The sequence below is a fragment of the Sylvia atricapilla genome, unplaced genomic scaffold (assembly GCF_009819655.1).
Source record: "Sylvia atricapilla isolate bSylAtr1 unplaced genomic scaffold, bSylAtr1.pri scaffold_84_arrow_ctg1, whole genome shotgun sequence".
In the NCBI taxonomy this organism is placed as follows: domain Eukaryota; kingdom Metazoa; phylum Chordata; class Aves; order Passeriformes; family Sylviidae; genus Sylvia; species Sylvia atricapilla.
Window position 1 is genome coordinate 5,566 of NW_027077165.1, and position 26,099 is coordinate 31,664.

General features: G+C 42.5%; 1 protein-coding gene across 1 annotated transcript; it reads left to right on the forward strand.

Annotated features, from left to right (window-relative positions):
• Positions 1–1,547: 1,547 nt before the first annotated feature.
• LOC136375075 (membrane-associated guanylate kinase, WW and PDZ domain-containing protein 3-like) lies at positions 1,548–25,015 on the forward strand. Its single transcript, XM_066340439.1, has 19 exons — positions 1,548–1,702; positions 2,993–3,167; positions 3,972–4,051; positions 5,483–5,540; positions 6,585–6,679; positions 7,286–7,474; positions 8,865–9,464; positions 10,481–10,512; positions 12,283–12,427; positions 12,859–12,950; positions 14,649–14,841; positions 15,552–15,737; positions 17,493–17,678; positions 21,113–21,206; positions 21,291–21,411; positions 22,011–22,154; positions 22,966–23,104; positions 24,420–24,509; positions 24,928–25,015. Exons 1-18 carry the CDS (start codon positions 1,624–1,626, stop codon positions 24,467–24,469), a joined length of 2,658 nt encoding a protein of 885 aa, XP_066196536.1. The 5' UTR covers positions 1,548–1,623; the 3' UTR covers positions 24,470–24,509; positions 24,928–25,015.
• The last annotated feature ends 1,084 nt before the right edge of the window (positions 25,016–26,099 follow it).

The window sequence follows — 26,099 nt, forward strand, 5'->3', positions numbered from 1 at the left end:
ATAATTTCATTCCTGTTGAGCAGTTTAAGGCACTGGAAGAAAGTGGAGCCTTGCTAGAAAGTGGAACATATGATGGTATGTTGGTGATGTTTAATGGAATGGAATAAGGACCCAGTACTCGACTGGGGCTTAGTCCAAGTGTAACACCTTGTGGTAGCAGTTTTCCTGCTCACCTGATGGTCATGACAGTAGTAGAGAGACAATTATTTTCATTGTTGCATTCTGGGAAGCATTCTGAAAAGGTTTGTCTGTGCCTGATACAAATTTAAGAGAATTTAGTCAATTTTGTGTAAACCTCAGAGAACAGAGCCATGTTCTCCTCTCAGGTGTGCATCAAAAGGACAGAAGGCAAGGGAAAATCTGACCCAGCAGGGAAACAAAAGGATTTTCCAATGAGAAGTTGAATGGCACTAGACCAGATTGTCCAAATCTGTAGGAAAGTTGGGTTTGTTAAATTTGGTGAGGAAAAACGTTGTAATGAAGATGGTGCAAAAAGAAAAGATGTAAAAAGTAGGCAATCCTGTGAAAGTCTCTGTGCCTCTTTTCTTCCGTATCCCATGCTATCTGTTAATATTGTCCCATCTGTGGAAATCTCCTAAGCAAATTTAGGCTAAACTGTTATTTTTTTTTTATTATTCCTGAGCTGCACTTTATCTTTATCTGGCTCTCCCCTCTCTGAGCCTTGCCCTTGCCTGATATTAGCAGAAGAGTTTTCTTTATTTATTTATTTACATGGTCAGAACCATATCCAGGTGCCAAAAGTTACCCCAGCAGGAATTTTGGGAAGCTTCCTTGCTTTGTGCTCAATTCCCTAATAAAAGTCATATGAGCAGTCAGGAGAGAGGTCAACTGCTGAAATTCTTTTCCAGACAACAGCAGATGATTCCTTTGTGTTTTAGATTGAAATATTAAAGGAAAAATGTGTTCCTTTTTCTGAAGTAAAAAGAATTTTTAGATTAAGCCATATCAACCTCTTTGTTTTGCAAGTGTATTGTCAGTAGAAAATTGCAAGTGTTAAAAATCAATTACTTGTTAACTGGTTTTATGGAAATAAATATTTTGTTTCTCTACAAAGTGAATTTGCTTTTTGACTTCGGTATTTCTGTTACACTGTTAATTAGTGTGTAGAGTAAGAATAATTGCTTTTCGCTGTTTTGCTCCTCTAAGGTTGCTCCCTAAGTCTCTTTATGGGGTATTAGTGAATTCCGGGCAAAGTAACAAGTCCATCTATTTCTTTAGAAAACTTAGAGCAGGATAAAAGTTTTCAGTTAACTTGTTGTTTTCTGACAGCTAGTGCTGCATTGTCAAAAAGTCAGTGTGTGACTAGATAGGCTTTGACTGTTGGTTGGATTTTGGTAGCACTGATGTCTTCTTTGAGGCTTTAAATTTTCACAAAATATGTTTGCATGGGCACTAAACTGGTAACAGCCACTGCCAGTGACTTCAGCAGGTATCAGTGCTTCAATGATCATGGTTTCTGTCTCATTTTCAGGTAATTTTTACGGTACTCCAAAGCCTCCAGCAGAGCCCAGCCCCTTTCAGCCTGATCCAGTGGATCAAGTTCTTTTTGACAATGATTTTGATACTGAATCGCAGAGGAAAAGAACCACGTCGGTCAGCAAAATGCAAAGGATGGAAAGTTGTCTCCCTGAAGAGGAGGAAGAGGAGGAAAAGGAAGCAGTCAATGGCAGCGGAGGGATAGGTTGGTTGACAAGGGAAGAAATTCCCTGCAGTATTGTATGAATGGATAAGGACTATACAAATAACATCCGTGCTTCCTTAGTTTAGGTGAAGTGTGAAGGCTGTTTCTATTCAGGCTGGTGCTTCTACTTGGTTTTGAGATGACCTTTTGAAAAGAGCCAGCTGTTCTCCCAGCCAGATGTGCAGTTGCATCATAAAATGCACTGCTTGGTCAAGAACATGTGGTGCTGGATATTGGCCAGTTACATGAGCGGGAAGGAAAAATTTGTCCACTCTTCAAATAACAGGGTCCTTCACAGAGTAGAATTCATACCCTGCAAACATTACTGTTGAATTTTGAGGCAATTACTGAATTTGTACATAGGAGATTTTAGGGAAGTGATTGGTTTAAGGGGCAGCATTGGCTCATGCTGTAAAATTTTCAGGTGATTTTGCATAGGGGAGCTATCACACAGCCTGAAACCACCCGAGGGTGAGCTCGTGGAGAGAAACAGGGCCAAGTGTGTTGAGGCCGAAGTGGTGTCCAGCAGGATTGGTGTCCAGCAGGATCTTTCTGGGATTGGCAGGATGCCCTTTTCCTTTTGCAGTCATGGTTACTCATCTGGAGGGAGGAAAATTGATGCTGGAGAGGAGCTGTCACATTGCGTTTGCAGCTGATCCTGTATGTGACTGTTTAGGACAGAGTTACACTGACCAGACCTGACCTAATCTTGTCATCTTCAGGGCTGGCAACACCACAGAGGGGCCACTGGTCAGGCTGGTGGTTGGGTGAAGGTCAAGGACATCATCACATCACAGAGGATATCAAGCATAAGCTCAGTTCTGAACAGTAGAGGCTTCTATTTAAAGTTTCCTGCACGGATTTTTGGGATCTTTTTTCCTAATTGTGGCTTGTAGGAAGGTGTTTTTTATTTTACTGGCAGTTTGGGTCTTCTCTACATTTCCTTCTGATTTTTTGAGGAATATTAGTAGGATTTTTTGGGTTGTTTTATGGCATTACAAACACTGTTCTCTGTGTAGAAACAGCAGCAGAGTGTAGTCAACTTGGATTTCTGCCAGTGTTGATTTTTCAGAGTAGGCTCAGACACATAATACAAGGTTAATTCTGTTTGGCAGAGGAAGAGCAGAGTTCAGTATTTTCATGTCAGCTTTTCAAAGTTCACAGTTGAAAAAAAAAGTGAAAAAATGCGCATCACAGACAGGGACATCCACTCGTAGCCAGATTAAGAGGGTGGTTCTTTGTGAGAAACAACATAAGCATCTGACAAACACTTTCCCTGAACAACTGCAGAAAACAAAGAAAAACATTCAGATTCTCCTGACTGGATGAAACCTGTTCCCAGCTACAACCAGACAAGCAGCAACATGGACTTCAGAAATTATTTATCGAGGGATGAGACCCTGGAACCACTACCCAAGAACTGGGAAATGGCCTACACGGACACTGGCATGATCTACTTCATCGAGTGAGTAACTTGCTCCTTGGAGGAGAGACGTGCTGGTGGCTGCAGTCTGGAAAGCTGCTCTTTCACCTCTCTTCTGCTCTTGCTCCTTCTATTTCTTTATGGAATTTAATATATTCCTACTGTTACGATCCTTACTCATAGTCCTTAATGTTGCACACTCCGTACAATTGCCATAGTGCAGGAAAACCTTATAGTTCCACCTGCGAAGTCTGTTTGTTTTAAGTTTTGTATTTCACAAATACCAAGCTGACTGAGTATTGCTAAGTTAAGTATAACATGAAAACCAAATTTCTCTGAAATTTGAGAATTTGTTTATTCTTTATTCTCTGCTTGTGATCTTTGGCTGGGAATGGATGTTTCAAAATACAGATAGCCCAGATGAAAGCTCAGGATAGGAAAGTAGCTCATGTGTGCTCACGGTAAACTGCCTCATTTATATGTTCTAAGGCAAAAATGAAACAGAAACCTTCCTGAGAATTAAGCATATTAGGAGGCTAAAAATACTTTTTTTTCGTATCAGGTAGAAACAGCTGCTATACCCACATGAGCTTTTGGGGGCTAGGGAGAGGATCTGTGCCTCTTAACACTTCCCGTGTACTCTGGAGAGTCTCCAGTGTGCTGGTGCCTTTTTTTTTTTTTTTTTTTTTTTTTTTTTTTTTTTTTTTTTTTTTTAGTATTTGTGACTGAAGCACAAATAAAGGTTGTATTATCTGAAGTCTACAGTTTCCTACAACAGTAAATACTTGAAGCAAAGTTTATTCAGTGTGAGGGTATTCTCTCACTGGCATGTGTTCTGCCTCATAGTCACAACACCAAGACAACCACATGGCTTGATCCCCGTCTCTGTAAGAAGGCCAAAGCTCCTGAAGATTGTGAAGATGGAGGTGAGACGTCCACAATGCATTTGTCACCTGTCACTGATAAATATATGAGTTTATTCCAGCTGGATACAATCCATTACTTCTGTGGTAGTAGCTTCTCCCTGGTAGATGTGAATCTGGATCTGGTAGCGTAGTGCTCAGGAAATACCATAGTGCTATTTCCATTCGGTGCCAATAGGAATTTACATTAGACTGGGAAAGTCCATGGTGTATTTTCCCTGGAGTAGTAAAATCTGGCTCAATGGAAGGTTTATCTGCATTCTTGAGCATAATATGCAATGTTTTGTTCCAGTAAGTGTCATTCTTAAGGAGAAGGCTGCATGTGAGTGATGATCTCACTGGAAACTGTTGTATAGGTGGAATGTGACAGAAGGAGAAGGTCTGTAAGTTACAGAATATTGAAATAACAAAGAAGATATGACAAAATACATCTTGCTAATGATAACTATTGCATGTGATGTAGTAATTGAATGCAGAAGCTAAAGGAACAATCTTGACTGATTTAAATGCCTTCAAGACTTCCAGGTCAGTAGCCTCCAGGCAATTCCTGCAACCATTTCCTACACAACTGGGGGATTTAGTCTGCTAGCAAAGAGTGTCGGGTAGCTCTGTCTTCAGCAAATGTCTGACATGTTCCAAAAGCTGAAGGAGGCTCAGAATGACCTGCCAACCTCCAAAATTGCCCAGCCTTACAGCCACGTATCCATAATGAAGCCAGCTTGGAGCCGTGACTGTGTACTGCTGCTTATTAAGCATACATGCAGCTCACCACAGTATAAAAAGAGCACACTTTAAACAGAGATGCAGGATATCCAAATGAACAATACTTAAATTAATAGACCCACTGGGTCTTTAGTCAGACCCTGGGGAGCTATGCTGATATTAGTAATGGCTAACATGCTGTCATATGCTAGGGAAGTTCCTGTTACTGTCAAACTTGGGGCAACCTTAAACAAGATTGCAGGGCAAATTTATCCTTAAAATGTCTGGCTGACTATATTTGTTATTCTAATATTTAAATTTCCATGGTCAAGATAGCTAGGACAATCAATTTGATAAGCTGACCTCTGTGGTAACTGCTTGTTACCTTCAGACAGTCATTAGCTGCTGTGACCCTCTCACCAGATGCTGAATTTGCCATAAAAAGGAGCCTTTTGCGTGTAATTTTCAGTACGAACAGGTCTTTAACTTCATTATATGCTTGAAGTGGTGTGATTTCATTGAATACAAGGCTCATAATTTAGTGGAAGAAAGAGTAAGAGTTCCAGGGCTTCAGATTCCCTGGAACAGGCTGTTACCTTTCACCAGGGAAGAAAATGGGACCTGTATTTTTTTCCTCGTATTTTTCATGAGTCTAGGTATTCTTTAGTGAAAACGCTGATATTTGTGGATAGTTTCCCCTTGTAATGGAGAACTTGGTCTTTCTGATTGCAGAACTTCCTTATGGATGGGAGAAAATAGAAGACCCTCAATATGGGACATACTATGTTGAGTAAGTGCTAATTATCGATTTGACATACTTAAAAATTGAGCATGAAATTCTCAAGTACTTGATATCCAGTAAGCAGAGGTTGTAATGCAGTAAAAGGCCAGTGTGGACAGGGCTTGGAGCAACCTGGTCTAGTGGAAGGTATCTCTGCTCATGGTAGGGGTTGGAACTGGATGGGCTTTAAGGTTCCTTCCAGTCCAGACCATTCTGTGATTCTGTGAAACCGTTAAATATATCCAGGGAAAAAAGAGTTCTGGGGTCTCAAACTCATGGCACAAACTTCTGGTAGCACTGGCATGTGGGAAAATCTATGGTGTGACCTTAAAATCTTAGTGGAGTGCTTTTCATTTGGGGAAGGAAATCAAGTTGCAACCAAAATAATGTATAGATGGAAATGAGCTGATGTAATTTTTCTTAGCTTAACAAAAACAGTCACTTAAGAGTGGCACCTGATAACTTTAAAAGAGCAAAAATAATTTGTAGACCATTGCTGTCTCCAAAGAGCCAAGTCGATAACCACTAAACTGCTGCAAGAGCTCTTTTGAATTTCCTTCAGGCCAGAGAAAATTAAATCTCTCCTTAACCATGGAGAAGAAAAATGGTAGAGTTGAAAATGTAGCTTCAGAGAACAAGGAGACATTTTTCACTTTGCAAAGCCAAGGTATTTGAATTATGCTCAAATTTGTTGGTTTTCCCCTCCTCTGCTGTACTTCTCTAACATCTACTAAGAAAGAGCTGAAGCCTGAGTTTGTAAACACTACAGGTGAAGAGGAAAAGCAGGTTTGCTCAGTTCTAAACTATTACAGCTCTACCTAGTGATTAAAGAGAGTAAAATTTTATTTGCTTCAAAGTAACTGAAGAAAAGCTGCTGAAAGAACAAGCATACTTTCATTGTTGGTTATGAGAGTTTTTTGTTCATTTCTCCAGAGCATTCATCTGACATAATAAAAGGTAGTGTATGTAGATGTATTTTTTGGGGTTGTCTTTTTGGGAAATAGTCAGAATGTTTTCTGTTGAAATCCTGACATACCTTTTGTATGCCTGCAGTCATATTAACCAGAAAACTCAGTTTGAAAATCCAGTATTGGAAGCCAAACGGAAAAAACAGCTAGGACAGACCGATGCTGGCCCTTCGAAATCAGGTATCACTGAGTATTGTGGTTTTCGTCACATGTATCTTTATCTGCAAGTATGCTTCATAAGAACCCAGTTCTGAAATTCCTCAGGGCATCAACTTTGTCTTTCTGATAGCCATTACAGTGTTACCCTCTGAGATGTTTAGGGTTTTTTGAAGGATTTTTTTCATGTTAAAATTTAACCGAGACACTAAGACTGCTTTAAAATCATTTTGGTTGTTCTGAAGCTCGTTGTCATAAACAGCTTTGGAATATATGGAGGGTTTAAAGAGCCATCTGGAAGTGCAGGTAAAACCACACCTAGAGTTTTAATGCTTTTGTTCTACTTTAAGCTTGGTATTCAGGGATTAAAATTGGGAATTCGAGGTGGGAGGTTTGCATACAGCTCTGTTGCAATCTGTTAAAAAAAGCTCTTTTCCGTTCACTGAATTCAGCTGGAAAATGAGTGTAGCACTTTCCTGTCTGTTTGCTTTATCCCTTAAGAATGCTTCAGAAGCTGACCAATAACAAACAAATCATTAATCTTCGTGACACCTTAGAAATAAGCAAAAAACTTACTGGAACTAACCCTGATTTCCTGTCTTTATGTCTCTGTATTCCCTAATTCCAAAGGACCGGGGGCGTCTGTCTTCACTCGAGATCCATCCCAGCTTACTGGAGCACTTATAAGAACAACCCTGAAAAAAAGTACCATGGGATTTGGCTTCACAATAATTGGAGGGGACAGGCCTGACGAGTTTCTCCAGGTGAAGAATGTGTTAAAAGATGGACCTGCTGCACAAGATGGAAGAATTGCTCCAGGTCAAGTATTATTTCCATAAAGTTCCATTTCCTGCGGTACTTTGGAGAGCACATCCTGAGCTGCAAGGGGTTGGATGACTCCATCCACATCCTCACTAAATTAAATACGTTCAGATTTGTGAAAGATAGGTGCAGAGCAGTGGCTGAAAAAGAATAAAAGCAACATTCTAGATAAAGATCAAGTTTAAGGGCACTTCAGTACTTCTGCTTTAGCAGAGACACTTGTCTTCATGTTTATTCATAGAATGGTTTCTCTCTATATAAGTAAAGTGAAAATAATTTGTTTGAATCCTGGTCTGTTTTGCCTCGTTACTACTAAAGACCATGACACCGATTATTAAAACTGCAAAAAAAACCCACAGCCGGAATGAGGAAGCAAAGTCCTGTTGAGCTGGACGAGTGAGGAGAGAAGATGGATGAGGGTTCCTGCAATCCATGAAGACTTTCACATTTTTTCATGGTTATTACATGCGTAATTAAGTTGCCTAGAACATTATTATAACCTCTAGTTTGCATATTAGGGGCAAAATGCTTCTTTATGTATAACATAAACTCTTACTCTTCAAATGAGTAGAAGAGTTCATACTTTGAATGATAATACTATTTACTTACGAAATGGAACAAGTCCCTGTTTTGTTGCTGATGTGTTGTTTGAACTTGTTTGTAGAACTTGTTTTGCAGAACACCTCTGCAAAAATGAGAGCTGTCCTGCTGAACTGTTGTAATGAAAAGATGTGCAGATATTCAGATTGTAGTTTACGGAATAAGAGAGATGCTGTGTTACTGATGCCTAGGCATTAAAGGGATAGGACAGTTTGCAGGGCATATTGTACCGCACGTGCAGAGTTTCACATCCAAGTGATGAAAACACAAAACAAGTTTTTGGGATCTGAAATCCACATTGCTTCGTTTTGAAAATGGCCACAAGAATATTAGCCACATGTGGCAGTAGCACATGAGTATGGAGCGTGTGTGTATGCAGTCCTAGCTTAAGTTCAGCCAGTCCTAAAATAAACACACGGCCAAAAAAATCCGATTTATTCCTCATTGGGTTTAGGATGCTGTGCAATATGAATTTAAGTAGAAGACATCTGCTTGCTGTAATGTGCAAGCACATTACTCTGCTCTGCTTCATCTCCCATGGCTGTACAGTATCATTTTTTAAATCTGCTGCAGATTAAACTTTATATATTTAGCACACTGTGTCCTAAGATGAAATAGAATAAATGCAAAGAGGAAATCCTTCATGCTTTTTGGCAATATTAGCCATGAGGTAATATCCCAGACACTAGTTATCAGTTTGAAGACAGCACTGTGATTTCCTCAAGGTAGGCTTTTGTTGAAGGTTTTGCTTCTGTTTTTGACACTGTCGAACCTTCTTTTGTTACAGGTGACGTCATCGTGGACATAAATGGAAGTTGTGTCCTTGGCCATACCCATGCAGATGTTGTCCAGATGTTTCAGCTCATTCCCATCAATCAGTATGTGAACATGACTTTATGTCGTGGGTACCCTCTTCCTGATGACAACGAAGACCCTGTGGTGGATATCGTGACAGCCACACCTGTCATTAACAGCCCGCCGGTGGCCAAGGGTGATGCTTCCGTGTCCAGTCAAGATTTAGTAGCAGGAACAGTTGTGTTGGACCAGAATGGGAAAATGTTGGTCAACAGTCGCCTGAATGGCCCTTACGTGGATTCAGCAGAGCAGAGGGTCTCCTTTGCCTCCTCAGGGGGCTCTCAACCAGAGCTGGTCACCATCCCTCTGGTGAAAGGGCCTAAAGGCTTTGGGTTTGCCATTGCAGATAGTCCCACAGGCCAGAAGGTGAAGATGATTTTGGACAGCCAGTGGTGCCAAGGCCTACAGAAAGGGGACGTCATCAAGGAGATTTGCCATCAGAATGTGCAGAACTTGACCCACTTGCAGGTGGTGGAGGTGCTCAAGCAGTTTCCAGTAGGAGCAGAGGTGCCCCTGCTTATCTTAAGAGGAGGTACAGACAAAATTGCAGTTGTCATGTTGGTTATAAGCTTTTTAAAGTCCTGTTTTAGTGGGGTACCTAAATAGTGTCCAGTCTTGACAGCTAAGCAGCAACTCATTATACCTCTGAGCCATTATGTTCTAAGTTTGATTTATAGCCCTGAGTATTTAGGCTGAGAGTGCGTTGCTGGGATTTTGTTTGGGGTTTCAGTTGGTTTTTTCGTCAGATATTCTTGCTCAAAAATTACATGGTGATATGTTTATGCACTGTCTCTTCCAAGTCTCTGGGGAGTGCTAAAGCAAACATGTGGTCTCCAGTATAATGCAAAGCATATGATGGACTGAGTTTTGTGAGGTTCTCCAAAGGTATTCCAGTAATTGTGTCTGTAATGAACAGGGGATCGCAGGAGATGGAAGCATTAGCAAAGAGGTGAGGCTGATCACTGGGAATAGCAGAAAAAAATTCTGATTTTTCCTTTGCATATTCATACCTCTTGCTTGATTGTCAGTCACAGACCAGAATGCATCTTCTCCCCAAAAACTGTAGTAGATAGTGCATGTCTTTCAAAGTAAGCTGAATCTGAATGGATTATGAAGCAGCTCGTGGCTGCTCAGTGTCCCTTCAGGCCTTGTTGTAACACTGACTTCAGCCACTGGCATTTACAAAAGTCTCCGGATCTTTTTCTGTATAAATGCTACTATTGCTTTGTCAGCTAAGGAAATGATTAGGTTTATTTGTGGCAAGTGAATTTCCTTCAGACAAATTCATAAGTCTCCTTATCCCATGAACTGTGGGATGACTTGGCTGACCAGTTTCTAGGAAAAAGAGAAATAGATATTTTTCATTGTCGTGTAGCTTTCAGTTCTAATTGAGACTTCTCTAAACTGATGGTTTTGGTCACTTTACCATTTAAAGGCACAGTGAATCAACCGCTATTATTTTCACCCCAGGAGAAGCTGATTAAATTGCTGTAATGTTGTTGAAACTTCTTGCAACCTGCTATTAAAATTACATTTCATTTTCTTCAGGTCCACCCTCACCTACTAAAGTTGCCAAAGGAGTGAGTATTGTTGATGTATTTAAATTGGTTTCTGACCTGCTTTGTAATCTCATTTCCTCTGGATTTTAGTGCCTGTGATAACCTGCAAGATAGTTTAGCAAAACCACATCTGCTTGGTAGGCCTAAATTCTGTGTCCAAGTAGCTGCTGTCAGAGTACGCATTGAAAGGGAAACAAAATACAGTATCTGGTTTTTTCATTGCTAATTATAAAAATGATATGGGATATCTAAAGGAAGTTTATGATCCTTTGATTCATCTCAGTCCTCTCACAGAATTAATGGACTGGTTGGTGCTCCCTTCTGGAAATGCTTATCTTTGGATCCATATTTTCAGCAAATCTCTACGGAGCTGTACATTCCTAGCTCGATACTCATTGCTCTTGGAAGTTATCTGTCGAGGCATATTTAATATCTATTAGCTCAGTAAAGAATCTTTGGTCTAAATAAAACCACCTCTGATTTAATAATGTTGATATAAATGCTTATGTTTATTATGAAGGTTTGTTGTAAATTAGGCTGGTCGAACACAGATACTTCTTTAAAAGTGCTTCTTTTACAGAACACATCCAGGCAATTTAGGAAAACCCCATTAACCAGAACACAGCTTTAACTTCTGTTTCTATCTTTATCCTGCTGTTTAAGTGCAACCTTAGTTGTATCCCAGCAGTAGGATGACACAAGCACACATGTTCAGCATGCTCAAAGACAATAGTGCTTAATAGGATCTTCAGATTCTGTTCCTTGCAAGCATCCAGCTGCCCACACTGAATAAATCACAGCAGAAATCCCTGCAGTTGGAGGGCCCTGGCCCTGTCAGCATATATCCCATGGCAATGTGCTAAAAATAGTTTGGACTTGGGGACTGGCATTCTATTCCAGCACACTTAAAGGGAGCAACAGCCCAGAGAGCACTCGATGATCAGTGGCATTAAGCAGCGTGGCAAAATAATTCACTTAAAAAGGGCAAGTTCTTGTGTTTATAAACATACAAGAAGTGTCAAACTGCTGAATGGCTCTTGGCAGTTTCTTCTGCTCTTGGTGAAAGGGCAGATCTGTTTCTGTTCTCCTCCTGCTGTGGTTCAGGATGCACTGCCGCATGCCAGTTTTTCCAGGCTAGGTTTCAGCCCAGGAGAAGTATTTAGAGTTATGTTAGTGCATAATCGATTCGGAATTTAGATAAGAGACCACAAGGATGTTTGGTGCCCATACCCCATGAGTGTTGCAGCTGTCAGATCATGAAAAGGCAAATAGTGAGTTGTTAATACCTCACGCTACCCAGGTGTGTCCTCCTGAACTGTATGTGTATTGTTCCAGCAAACAGCACATGCTGGGAGCACCTCTGGTGCTTGTGGGGAGGAGCTTGGCAGAGAACAGGAGGCAGTGCCTGTAGAGCAGCATGCACCCATGGTGCTGGACTGTGGTCCAGAACCTGGCAGGTGCCTGACAGGGATTCGGTCTCTTCTCCAAACGTGATCTGTCCTTTATGCCCCGCTTCTTCCCATGTGTTGGTAGCCACTAGCATCTGCCCGGCTTTGCTCCTCTCTGAACATCACTCACTTCAAACCCTATCCAAGACTAGCCTCCAGCAGAAATTCATGTACCAGTGAGGAAGACTTCTGTAACTCTGGTTCAGACACACCCACTGGAAAAGCTGTAAATTTGTTCCTTTCTTCCTGTGTTTTTCTTTTGCATGGTGTTCATTGTCTTTGCACCCACAAGCGTAGTCATGCCTTTATTTAAGATGGATTTTGTGTCTGTGAGCTGTTTCAGAAGGACAAGCAGGACAGTTTGGAAGCTGTCAGCGATACCATTCCGCAGCCGATGCCCTTCCCGCCTTCTGCTGTGCGACCAGGCTCTCCTAAACTGGACCCTTCCGAAGTCTACCTGAAGTCTAAGATAATTTATGAGGACAAACGTAAGTACATCATCTTCAAATTGAAATTATTCCCATTATGAAGGAATTTTTTCTTCTGGTGTATGTGCAGTAAAACTATGGAGACTGTTGCTGAGTTTGTTAACCTACTGCAGATAAAACATTTCAAGTAATGCATAATTCAAACAATAATCAGAAAAACAAAAAGATAAGACATGTTTCAACCATGTTTTCAGTAAAGCAGTTAATTCCAGAAATAATCTCAAGGGTGGTTCTGAAGTAAACTGGAGCAGACCTGCTTATAAAAGTAGCTCTGAGTTGTGTCAGAGACTGGCTTTTTTCTTGGTCCACTGTGCAGATGTAGTTGTGATTTCTGGTGTCTGTGTTTTGCCACTGGAAAACTCAGTGTACCGCCAAAGCATAATCCAAAATAGCTCCTTACATGTTTTGAAATACTATTTTTTTTTTCTTAGCTCCAAACACAAGAGATTTAGACGTTTTCCTGAGAAAACAAGAATCAGGCTTTGGTTTCCGGGTGCTTGGAGGGGACGGACCGGATCAGCCTGTAAGTGAAACTGCTTATAATACTGCTGTTGGAATGATCCCACGCTGTCATCCTCATTTCCCGTCATCCTATCCAGGCAGTTCAGTGATGGCAAAATTGATGAATTCGCTACCAGTCTTTCAGAGATGAGAAACTGGTCCAGATTACTCCTATCTTTTCCCCTCATTGTGGACTCCGGTCTCCAAAGTTCTGTGCCCCTCCTGCTACTGAGCCCGTACTTGGCTGAAGTTTTTTGTTGGGCTGAGGACACTGGTGGTGTTTCTACAGCTGTTGCTGTGTCTCGGTGCCCTCAGAAGGGACATGCTGGTGCCCAGCTTTTGCCAATTGTCACCTGATCCCAGTGGTGGCCTTGGCACAAGATGTGCCCGGATTCAACAACTGGTGTGCTGTGCACAGCAACTCATCCTGGGAAGCAACTGAGTGGAAGGAAGCAGTTGCTCCTTCTGTCAAAATTTCATTAGGCTGTTCCTGTTCTTGCAGCCCAGTGAATTGAGGTTTGAGATGGTGACACACAGCCCTTTTATTCCCTGCTTCTCAACTGGATTTTTAAGCATGCACTGCATTGGAGGCAGCTGGGCAAATGCCAGTACAGACACCCCTGCATGGTCCGTTCTCCAAGGGCAGGTTTTAGGAGATTCTCCTCTATTTTTAAACATGCGTATACATTTCTCTCTGGAAAGAAGCACTAAGACTTGCACTATATACCAGGGACCTTTCTTTAAGCTGTTAAGTGGAGAGAAAAAGCTTTTGGAATAGATCTGCAAAGACTCGTCCGATTGCAGAGAAGGAGTTCAGTTTTTCCATTCCCAGCTGTGATCCAGTGCTAGCCTTTTTTTCTTAATTCCCCCCTCTAACATGCACTTAAAATAAAGTGCAAACCCAGAGAATGTTACTTCTGTTGCACTTTATAGCATTTTTGGTGCTTTGTTTCCATAACGGCCATAGCCATTCGGAAGTGTGGAGCTGATGTCTCGAGTGCTGTATACTGATGAGCTGCCCACCATTGCTTAACCTCTAGCAGCACTAGCTGTAGTTAGCCTTAATCTTCCATTGAATCTGAAAGTGAACCTAGCATATGAAATAGAGTGTGCTGTTCTTCTCTGTGTTATATTTAGTAGGACATTTTGAGGTGAGGGTAGGCAGAACTGATGGTGTTTGAATTCATTATCTAATTACCAAAAAGCTGACAACTGAAGCAACTTGAAGTGTGGAACTGTCTATAAACAACTTTTCCAAAATAAACTTAAATTAGTTCAAAAGCTTTTATTTCTTCCCCAATCATTCTACCTCAGTCTTGGTAAAAAAAAAATGAAGTAGAGCAAATGTCAGAGGCTTTTGTGTCATTAATGTCTAGGAAATCGTATATATAATAAGTACACAGCATGTGCTCATTTCAAAAGCTGAGCTTTTTAATAAACTGACAGACATGCTCAAGAGAGCAGAACTGACATAAAAAAAACGGATTAAAGATTTTTGAAGTGTTTGGTGAATGCTTTGAGACTCCAGATTGTCTCCACTAGATCAGCTTATGCGGAGTACACTTGCTGGCCGCATTTTCTGCTACAGCTGCAGAGTGAGGTACTCTTTAAAAAGGAGTCTTCCCAGAAGACCTCATCTGCACAGATTCACCTGCATTCTAACCACTGTGTGTTCTGATGAATTCATGTTCTTGTTCAAACCCCTGGACTCTGCTCACAGATTTATATCGGAGCCATAATCCCATTGGGAGCAGCGGAAAAGGATGGGAGGCTGCGTGCAGCAGATGAGCTGATGTGCATCGACGGAGTGCCTGTGAAAGGGAAGTCCCACAAGCAAGTTCTGGATTTAATGACTAGTGCTGCACGGAATGGGCAGGTGCTGCTCACTGTCCGGAGGAAGATCTTCTTTAGTGGTAGGTGTCTGCTTGCCCCAGGCAGAGCACTTAGGGCTTGTAATCAAATCCACTGAAGCTGCTCTGGAACTTAATTACTGCACTGGGGCTGAGCAGTGTGAGATTGAAGAGGGTCAGCTATAACTCTTAAATGGAGAAAAGCAGAATTTAATAAGCTTGGATTCTGTTGCTCACCAGCTTGCGCTGCTTGCACAGGTAAGGCTCTGAAAATTATGATGCAGGGATGATTTCTTCAGCCTTTTTTGCAGGTAGTAGGTAGAACAGCCATTAGCGCTGTGGAAATTGCATAATAACGCAGTCTCTTGTCTCAGCATCCCAGAATGCTTTGGGTTGGAAGGGACATTTAAAGCTCTTTTCGTCCCATGGCCTGCCATGGGCAGGGGCACCTTCCGTGTGCTGTATTCTCAAGTCTTTTGGCATCGGTGTGTAGCAAGATTAACTGTATTCAAACGAGAGCTGTTTCAGGTCAGGATCTTGAGATACTGCAGTTCTAGATCAGTGTCCAGATCAACAGTTTAGAGAAGATTAGTCTGTGGCTCCATGAATGACAAATCTGGGGTGGGATTTACAGCTGACAAGGGCCCCCTGCTCTGGTTAGCAACTGCTGTTACCACCTCATGCTGGCACTGACAGCTGAGCTTCAGGGTTGTGCTGAAGTTTATTGGTGTGACTGATTGTTCCTTATTAGTTGTTTGTCCATTCCCTGCAAGGGGAAAAGCAGGCAGAGGAGGAGGAGCCACAGCCTGTTCTGACACAGAACGGCTCTCCCCGGCTGAACCGTGTCGACTTTGCCAACCAACCATGCCCAGAGGTCTACGACGTCCGCCTGCAGCGGAAGGAGAACGAAGGGTTTGGCTTCGTCATCCTCACCTCCAAGAACAAACCTCCTCCTGGGGGTAAGTGCCATGTCCTGATGGCTCTGCCCCTGCCTGGCCTCACTGCAGCTTCTCTAGGGATGTCCCTTCCTGTGCAATGGTAGTGCTTCTGTCATAGTCAGCTTTCACTCACATTTGCACAGCCCAGCCAGCTGAGTCTTGATGTGTCTTGCTTCATATATATGCTCTTGTTCACCCAGCTGTGACGTAAGTGGGGAACAGGGAATTTATATCCCACATGATGCATACCCAGAGTGTGCGCTTATCTCAGAGCAGCATTTTTGGGATGTAGATATTTGTGAAGCCGTAGTCATGTTGCATTAATTCATTGGCTTTTTATGGAAGCATAGTTAGTTTCAACCTTGGCTTTACATTACCTAATCAGGTACAATTTCTTATTTTGAGGATCTGAGGAAGTAGAGTCTACAGTATTTGGTGGAAAGCAATGAAGTTGTTAGCATCATTGAGTGTGTTTGTCTAGGAAGATCATCAAAATCAAGAAGTAGCCTGGTCTGGTGTGGCAGTTGTGAGATACGGACGTGGCTTGGGCATAGTTGTCTCTAGTTCTGCATCTGTGATCATCTCTGGGAAAGGAACTGTAAACAGTCTTTTTTCCTTTTACTTCTCATAACATTTCTTCTTTTCTACATTCTGTCTGTTCTGGCCCTATAGCTCTGGCTTCTGGAAGAGTCTGTGCAGGGCACGATGTCACTCTGGGGTGAACTGAGGGAACCAAGCCAGGAGAGCTGGAAGAAATTTGGGACAGTTATTACAAGTGCATGTTCATCTCAGAGACCAGGAAAAGTGGTCAGGTCTGTCCAGAGCTGGTGTAGCACCTTTAATGGCTTTGCACAGGCTCCCTGCTCAGGTCCTCACGTGACTGAGTCAGTCCTTGGCAGATGAAGTTTGATGTATTTTTTAGGTATGTTTAAGGGTTAATTTTTGTTTGCAAGTAGGAAGATACATTTGCCCATGTATCCTAATTTCTGCATTACAGTGGATGGCTGTAACTCTCTCTGAGCCCACAGCGTCCATCAGGGTCGATGCATGAAATGGAAAGCTACATTATATATGGTAAAACCAACTGATCTGGTGCGCTCTGGGGCTGCACATTCTCATTCACCCCTTTGCACATGTGACCCATTTCCTCCCTATTTTTTTCTTCAGGCACAACACCCTGTATGTGACAAGGCCGTGCTATTGGGCTGACGAGTCCATTCACTCACAGTGAAGCATTCCTCATTATTTACAGGTTGATCCTGTACAAGCAATGCCATTCTTTGGAGCAGGAGAGGAGGGACGAACACTGATCTTTGCTCTCTAATGATCAGTGGCAGGACCAAGGGAATGGCTGGAGCTGTGCCAGGGGAGAGTTAGGTTGAATATTAGGAAAAGCGTCTTCCCCCAGAAGGTGGTGGGGCACTGAACAGGCTCCTCTGGGAAGCATTCACAGGCCCAAGGCTGTCAGAGCTCAAGGAGCGTTTGGACAATGCTCTTCAGGCACAGGGTGGGATTTGTTTGGATTTTGGGACATCCACTGCAGTGCCAGGAGTTGATGATCCTTGTTGGTCCCCCCAACTCAGCACGTTTTGATTCTGTGACTGACAATTCTGGGTCTATGTGATGCTTATCTGATGTGCATATGGTAGGATTTTTGATGTTGCCCTGTGCAGGGCTAGGAGTTGGACTTTGATTCCTGTGGATCCTTTCCCACTCAGGATATTCCATAATTCTGTGAATACTTACAGTGTTGCTGTGCCTGTTCTTGTTTCCTAGTGATTCCTCACAAGATCGGGCGGGTCATCGAGGGAAGCCCGGCTGACCAGTGTGGGAAGCTGAAGGTGGGTGATAGAATCTCAGCGGTAAACAGCCAGTCCATCGTGGAGCTTTCCCATGACAGCATCGTGCAGCTCATCAAGGATGCAGGCAGCGTGGTGACCCTCACGGTGGTGGCTGAGGAAGGTAAGGAAGGTGCCACTACACTATCAAAGTTAGGTATTTATCACTGATGAAGTTTATTGGCTTAAGTGGAGTATTTGAAGATGTTTGGAAATTAAGGAGAGTGAATCTTAAAATACCCTGAGTTGGGTGGGACCCATGGGGATCATGAGCTTCTGGAAGTTGACTAAGTTGGAAGCTCATGTGTTCACTCTAGAAGAGCTGAAGGCAGGTGGGACAGAGAGAGAGAGCTACTATAACAAGGTGGTTGTACCCAAAAAGAAGCTAGAAGTATTAACAATGCAATGAGGAGCGAGAGAAGTTCTCATGTGTGAGATAGTGCTGCTGACATACAAACGTCCAGACCTTGTATTCTCCAGCCAAAGAGAAGTGACCCCTCCTCAGGGGGCTGCAGCAGTCACAGAAGGACGCTTAGTGATAAAATCTTCTCACCCCAGCTCAGGGCCTGGCTCTTGCTGCTGCACGTGCTGCTGTAGCTCTGTTCTCAATGAGGCTGGTGCTGCCAGGATGCTCTGTCCCTGCTCTAAGGGACTCCTGCTTTTCAAATCTCTCCATTTAAGCCCTGAGTTTTTGCTTTCTCCTTCGTTAAAAGATGCAGATTCCCTAATGCTGCATCCCTGCAACAGAGGCATGCTACAATTCTGTCTGCCACAGCTCCCCTTTGGAACGGGATGACATCCCACCACATGGGAAGAAAACCTTGACAGGGTTTTCCTGCCAATCTTGGACCTGCAAAACCCGCTGTGTCACCTGGGCAGCAAAAGGAGTCCTAGAGACTGCAAAGTCCCAACTTCAGAGACTATGACTTAATGACAGCTCCCATATAACACTGCATGCACTGTGGTATTGTTTCTAGACAAAAAAGAAAATATATAAAATCCAGTAATTTGGAGAGAAAAGCAGTTTTCCCACCCTGGATTTTTCTTGAGTGCTGCTTATGGTTTTAATTAAACTCCCTATCATTATTTTGTCAGAAAGTTGGTTTTCTTCACCTTTTAAATAAGAAATACCTAGAGCCAGGCTGTGAATAAAGCCAGCAGATGGATTTCTAATTTCACATTCATTGCAAATATTTAATGTTCCATCTCAGCCTGTAACACAGGATTTCAAAGACTTGATGTTCCTTTTTGTTAATGCTTGAAGTACAGAGACCTCTGTAAGTTATTTTTCTATTAAGATTTTTTTTATCAAATCTGGTTTATTCCAGTTTGAAGGGACACACTTCAAAGCAGTTGCCATGGGTGATGTTTATAAAGCAACTGAAGTCTGAGTTGGTTGAATTAGATTTGTTTGGGTTAAATCTAGACTGGTTTGGGTTAAAAGGACATGAAAGCCCATTCATTTCATTCTACTCCGTGCCGTGGACAGGAACACCTTCCACTTGTTTTCAAAATAAGTTTTCTGAATATCCTATTTCTACCCATTATTTATGCATGACCTTACATGGACTCTGTGTGAATACCTTTCCCACTGCCTCAATTACAGATTTGGAGCGAAAATACAGAGATAAAACCAGAACCTGGGGGGACTCAACAAAGAGAGGAAAGAAGCCCTCAGTAGCAGGTGGTAAAACCAGAGTGAAGATCAGTCAGAAAAAAAAAAATGCATGGCTCCAGAGGAGCTGGAGTTGGTGTGTTTCAGATGCAAAGAATTTTTTGACAGTGAAGGAGAAAGAAGCAGAACCGGTTCCACAGGAGCAGGAATATATCTCTGTTTCAGAATTCCCCTTGATGTAGCTGAAGAAAGAGAGTTTAGCTCACAGTAGAAGCCTGTGTGGCGGGGGAATCCAGCATGCATTGTGGGTGAGTCAGGGCTTCAGGCACTCAGAGAGAGAGCTGAGCCTCTCAGGGCTGGTTCACACCCAGGAAAATCCAGGATACAGCTCCAAAAACACAAAAAGCCCTTTTGCTAGAAGCTGTTGAGCCTCAGAAGGCAGGAACCCTGATAGAGTTTGCTGTTCCCCAGCTTTGTCCTCTGAGAGTGGCGAAAAAACCTCTGCCTGCTCCGCTTCCCTCCCCTCAGGCTTTCGGAGACCTGTGATCTTTGCTTTTCATGGGAATAAATTAATTCCCTTCATGCGCCAGAAGAGATTCTTTAACATTTTTCACAAAAGCAAGAGCCTGTCAGCTTTTGTCATGTATTAGCTGGGAACACACAAGAGGAGGCTGCAGAGAGGGCTGCGGGATTTGTACAAACAGATGGCGTTTTTCTTGCCTATGCTTCTAAATTAAAAATCTGAGGATAAACCAGGAGCAAAAGTTGACATTTTGTCTCTAGAGAAAAACCTCTTTAAGGCATGTCATGGGGAACAGCACCAAGCAGTTCTGTGGAGGGCTCGGGAGGTCTCACATACCTAAGAAACTCAGTGTAAGATGCTTTAGATTTCCCTTCCCTTAACAATCTTGAGTCTTTTTTTATTTTAGTGGAATTTGTTCATTCTTAATTAAGAAGTGCAGTAACGTGCTGCACCTAAGGGGGTTGGAACATCTCTAGTTTTGGTGCTGGGAATGACTTTTTTTTTTTTTAACCCCTTTCGAGGATGGGACTTACTAGTTTATATTTGAGCACAAAAGTCCATCTTGGGCAGCTGCTTGCCATTGGTTGCCATAAGGTTCTAGCTAAGAGGCAGCTTTTTGCATAGACTGTGGTTCTTTAGTCTTAAGTGAGTATGTCATGGTGCTTTTTCCAGAAATTCACTGGATTTTTTGTAAAATGCACGCTAACAGTGTTTTCCATGGAGGGGAAAACAATAGGAAGCTATTTTAAATGGTTTTATTAAAATCTCATTTTTAACTTAGGGAGAAGGCAAAACACTTGAAATTTCCTCTTGATTGCCTGCCAGTGAACTCCTCCGTCCAGTGTGGCTGTGGGACCAGTTCCTCACCTTGCCTGGAGCTGGGCAGTGGAAAACTCTGTTGTGCCTTAAATGACTCGGCAATTTCCCTTTCTTTGATAGGGTCTTCACCTCCAAATCCCCATTTCTCCTGCAGTCCCTTACCTTTACAGAGGAGTGTTTCTCAAATGGACATTGTTCTTAATCTCTTTTTAAAATTTTATGATACTGAATCTCTGAACCAATTTCATGGATCTGATCAACGCTGATCCTCTGTGGTGTTTGTCAAGTTGCACACAGGCTAAAACCCTTCTGTTCATGTTAGGATCCATCCAATTCTGTTGGTATTTCCTGAGGAAAAGCAGAGTAAAAGAATAAAAATAAAGAATAAATTTCCTAATAATTTATTCCATGGAGCTAATGAGCTGTACTTGTGTTCCTGGCTTGGAAAATCTCTCTGTTGTGCCCGCATGAGCTCAGCTCAGCCCATCTCAAGGTGTCACAACTGCAGTTCCTTGGCAGCAGTAGCCCCAGCACTGGTGGCGACCATTGTCCTGGCTGTAGATTTGTGAAGTTGTGACTATTAATGTTGTTTGGATTTTAGAGCAACGTGGTCCTCCATCAGGAACAAACTCGGCCAAGCAGAGCCCGGCCCCACAACACCGACCACTGGGATTGGCACCGATCAACCCTGACAGGTTGGGAAATGGGGCTGGGAATGGTGAGAAAAGCTTGACTAGAGGGATTAATGTGAAGGTAACATCCACATCCTTTCACTGTAGGGGAACTACAGAAGGTGAAACTGGAAAAGAAGTTGGTGGTAGTTACCGGCAGCCCTGGCCCGAGCACAAGCACATGGCACAGTCAGACACTGCTTCAGGTGTTGGCAGCCGTCATTCCCAGGTACAAAAATCCATCCACAGTATGTGGAGACATAAGGAATACTCATCCATCGAAGCACTCTTGTGACATTGCCGCAGAGTTCTCAAAAGCAGAACATTAAAGCATTTCCCTGTTGGATATGGGTAGAGCAGTTGTGTATAAGAATGTACCAAGGTGTCTCACAGAATGTTTTTGCTCTTAATTGCCATTATCTCCTTAGGGTAGTTGAACAGTCATTATAGTTATGAAAGAAACACAAAATGATTGTGATGGAGCGACTACAGACCCTTTGGCAAAGTTTCTCCAAGAATTTTGTGCCTATCTCAGACTTAGAAGGAATGATGTTCTGAATGTTTAGACTTACATTAAAACCATTACCCTGAATCGCCCCAGAGTTGGGATGAATGCAGTTTAAATGCTCAAAATGTAGAAATATTGAAATGTTTTTCTAGAAAAACAGAAGGCTAAATCTGCCTACAGGTTCTCATCTCTCTCTCTTATTTTTTCTTTTTTTCTTTTTTTTTCTTTTTTTTTCTTTTTTTTTTTTTTTTTTTCTTTTTTTTTTTTTTTTTTTTTTCTTTTTTTTTTCTTTTTTTTTTCCTCTCTTACTTCCTGCACAGAATCCTGGCTGTTTCCCAGTGGAGTTGGAAAGGGGCCCTCGAGGGTTTGGATTCAGCCTCCGGGGTGGGAAGGAATACAACATGGGCTTATTCATCCTCCGTCTGGCTGAGGATGGGCCGGCAGTCAAGGATGGGAGAGTCCACGTAAGTTTGGCTTCTTCTAATCAATTTGTTGCTGCAGACGATACATTAATTTGCCCAGAGTGGTGACCTCCTTTGACAGAGTGTCTTCAACAAAACCCAGGAAGCCTCTTTAAGCTGCTGATATTACACACTAGTGACATCTGTTGACTGCTGTGTGCAGTGCCAGATAGGCTCCTGCTCCCTTTTTTTCCCATTTCTTTTCCCAATTTCCCCTAATAGAGAACTCTTTTTAAGGTGTGCTATTCCAGTCCCTTTCCAGCAGCAGGGGAAGTTAGCGGGAGCTGAAATTACCTATCTGGTACCTGTGAGAGTTGTTTACTGGCTCAAGGACCTCACCGCTGATCTCGCCAACCTGAAATAACAATTCCTTTCCCTACATCAAACTCGTTCGTGCTGTGTTCAGCTTCAGGCAGGGGGTGTAGGGAAGGTGCTGTGTCCTCCCCTGGATAAGGTGACCCCAGACAGATGTGATGTCATTGATCCTTGTGCTGCCTCCACACCGTGATCTAGAATGAAAATACATTCAAGCACATTCTGTATCTGCCTCATCACTTGTAAATAAATAGAAGATATGGTTAAGGTGTGTGGAATCTTCTCCTGAGCAGATGACCTCTGTGCATCCCTGAACCCCCAGACCCTGTGGTCACATCCTGTTTGTCATCCATGGTGCAGTGTCACTAATGCCCACTGCATTTTAGCACAAGAAGGAAAACAGAAACATCTGCCTTTATTATTTTTTCTTTCTAAATTAAAAACCAGCTCAGAGTGTCAGAGATTCCCAAAGACTAATCTGCTGCTCCTTTTTCCTCAGGTTGGTGACCAAATTGTGGAAATTAACGGAGAACCTACCCAAGGAATCACTCACACACGAGCCATTGAGCTGATTCAGGCTGGAGGAAATAAAGTGTTGCTGCTGCTGAGACCAGGGACTGGATTGATACCAGATCACAGTATGTTGTCTCAAGGGCTGTTTGGTATTGAGGGTGCAAGGCAGGGAAGTAGAGTGGGATGAGGAGATAATTCTGCATCTTGTTCACTGCAGTAGTTGGCAGTTGCCTTTGTGACAGCTGTGCATTCATTACTGAATTAAATTAAAAATTAAAATACAAAAATGGAAAATTACCTGTTTTCAAATACGAGGAATGTTTGCAGTAAAATTAACACATGACAAATATGTAGGAGTATTGCAGAATCTGAAATTATTCCATATTTCTAATTAGTTTTTCAGCTCTGTCCAAGCTAATCAAGTCTTTCTATAAAAATATGCTGATTAACCCTGATTACCTTTTAATTTAGATGAAATTTCTCTGTGCTACAGTACTATTAAAATTTTGTTTCTGTAGATATTTACTTCTGGTTTTAGCCTTCTAAATTATAAAATGCTTTGTTTTTCAAAGCCAAAATTTCAGAAAGCAGGAAAGGGACAACTTTACTGTCCAAAGGGATTTGGTTTGATTCAAGGTGATTTCTGCATCTACAAAAGGAAACCACAACTTTGTTGGCCAAAAAAAACCCCAAACAAACAAAAAACCCAACAAAAACAAAACAAACAAACAAACAAGCCCACACCAAAAAAAACCCACACCGCAGGAAGGACAGCAGAGCAAATGTTTGCAGGAGCCACAGAGTTCAGAACTGATGACTTTGGGTCCAACTCAGTCCCAAGACTTCAAATCAGAGACTTGTGGCAGTGGCAGCATTTTAGAACCAAGAACGTTTCATTTCCTGAACATGCATTTTAGTCTTTGTAACCCCTGGTGCTGACAGCAAGGTGCTGATGGTTAAGCTTCCTAAATTGTAGGGTTGCTTCCTGATAAGGAGTTTTTCAGTCACAGTGACCAACCCTGAGTTTATCCTTTCAAAATCCCAAACACACAGTTTGAGCTATGAAAAACTTTGTGTGTTCAGTCACTTACTGGCATTCACTCATAGGGTAAAATCTGCTTAGAAATGTCTCAATTTGTTTCCTCCCACAAGCTAGAGAAGGGTCCTGAGCATCACTCCTGGCCCTGCTGGTCACAGAATTTCCCTGAGCTTGAGGGAGAAACAGAATCAGACAGAAGGGAACCATGTTCAGGCCAACCCTCTGTCTAGAGCGGGGCCTGGGATGAGGCAAACAAAGCGGTGGAGTGGGGATGGGTTTATTGCCTCTTGCCTTGCTGTTAATCCCACATTTCTGATTGAAATCTTGCTTGCTGTACTCTTTGATTTTTTTTTTTGTTTGTTTTTGTATGTACTTCTGGGCTTTTTCTCTTCCACCTTCAGGTTTGGCTCCTTCCAGTCTGTGTCCCTACGTGAAACCTGAGCAACATTAAGGGCTTTCAGTGCTTTTCTTGGTTTTTCCTTAAAGACTTGGTAAATCTGCATGTCTTGTTTCACCTCTTCCTATTTTTAAAGTGCAAAGCTATGAGTAACCCAAACTTTTCACCTGTTTCAGATTTCTTTAGGCATAGCAGTTCTAGTTTGTTTGGTTTTATTAAACAACATAGGTCAGGGACTTTTTAATTTGAAATTTTGCTGTGTAGGCTCTAAAATTGTTTTGATCTGAGACCATGGCGGTTCTGCAGGGATCCAGCATTCTGAGCACTAGATTTTTTTTTTTCCCCCCCAAAATCATATCCTCAGGGTTGTTGTAGAACAACACAATACAGAAATCTGGCTAAATAAAGCTTTGAAAACATGCCACTCTGTAATGTTTTTTGAATTGAACTCAGTAGTTTGCTGATTATTACTTTTTGTGTATTTAATCAAATCTCTTGCCGTTTGCTTCCAGGTGATTGGGATAGCTACAATCCTGCTTCATCAAATGTAATATATGACGAACAGTCACCATTATTATCTTCATCTTCCCATTCTGCTTCCCCATATGAAGTGTGTTACTTAGCAGTACCAGGAGAAGCTTTAACTGAAGTTCAGCTGTCAGAGGAACTGGAACAAGCAGACAACACTGTGCCTGACAAGATAAGCACTTCAACTGAGAACCAGTGGGAGAGGAAGCATCGGTCTTCTCCCCAGAGAACAAAGAACCGATGGGAATGTCCCTCAAGTCCTGGGTTTGGAATCACTAAAGGTAGTTCAGAAGTAGGGACCAGAAGGGGCAGATCTGCCAGTCCGGCAAAGTCAGGGGCTGCTGAAGGATACTCTCACGTGGGATTCCACAGCCCCAGGAAAGGGGACCCTGAGAAAAACAGTTTCTCTCATAAATTTGACAGTTCTAGAAGTGAGAGTAAAACGACAGAAATAGGGATGAAAAATAGTGACAAAAAGGAGTCTTCCAGTGGAAATCGAGGAAGGTCGGCAAGTCCCCAAAGGCATCTCGGCAAGCCAGGAAGCACAGAAACGGTGGGAAGGATGCAAGGTAGAGCATCCCATGGTGATAAGGCAACTGTTGAGCACTCAAAAGGTGGGAAAGGTAAACCAGAAGTCACCAGGAAAGAGATGAAGCAGAAGACCCCAGGAAAGACAGAAGGGTGTTCTGCAGACCAACATTACCTAGCGTTTGGTGGGCACAACCCTCCCTTCAGGGACTCCAGGAGAAATGCCTCTGAGGATGATTTATTAACCAAGTCCAGTTCTGGAGACACAGGTTCCAGCAGATTCAAAACCTCCAGCCTTTCCAATATTCCTCTGCTTTCTGTGGAGAAACAGAGGGGGGAAACACAGGAAGCTCTTAGGCTGAACAGACACCATGGAGAGAGACAGGTGGAGCTGCTCAATGAAACAAAAGATGGAACTTTGCAAACTGAGCAGAATTCTCCAGTAAGGAAAACACTGATAACTCCTGGGCCATGGAGGGTCCCCAGTGGCTGTAAGGGCACTCCAGCAGCAGGGGTGCCTGGAAAACGGGTGTGACTGATTGACAGACAATGTTTTTTAGAACATGTTTTGATCAATTTTTCAGTAAGGATCATTTAAAGCATTGATTCTTCTCATGCAGTTGTCTCT

Bases quoted from the DNA above. Each gene is read 5' to 3' on its own strand.
- LOC136375075 (XM_066340439.1), top strand. From the start codon at position 1,624: ATGCAAAGGATGGAAAGTTGTCTCCCTGAAGAGGAGGAAGAGGAGGAA. The intron at 5,541-6,584 runs GTAAGTGCTAAT...GTATGCCTGCAG, and splicing joins TATGGGACATACTATGTTGA to TCATATTAACCAGAAAACTC. The intron at 6,680-7,285 runs GTATCACTGAGT...CTAATTCCAAAG, and splicing joins TGCTGGCCCTTCGAAATCAG to GACCGGGGGCGTCTGTCTTC.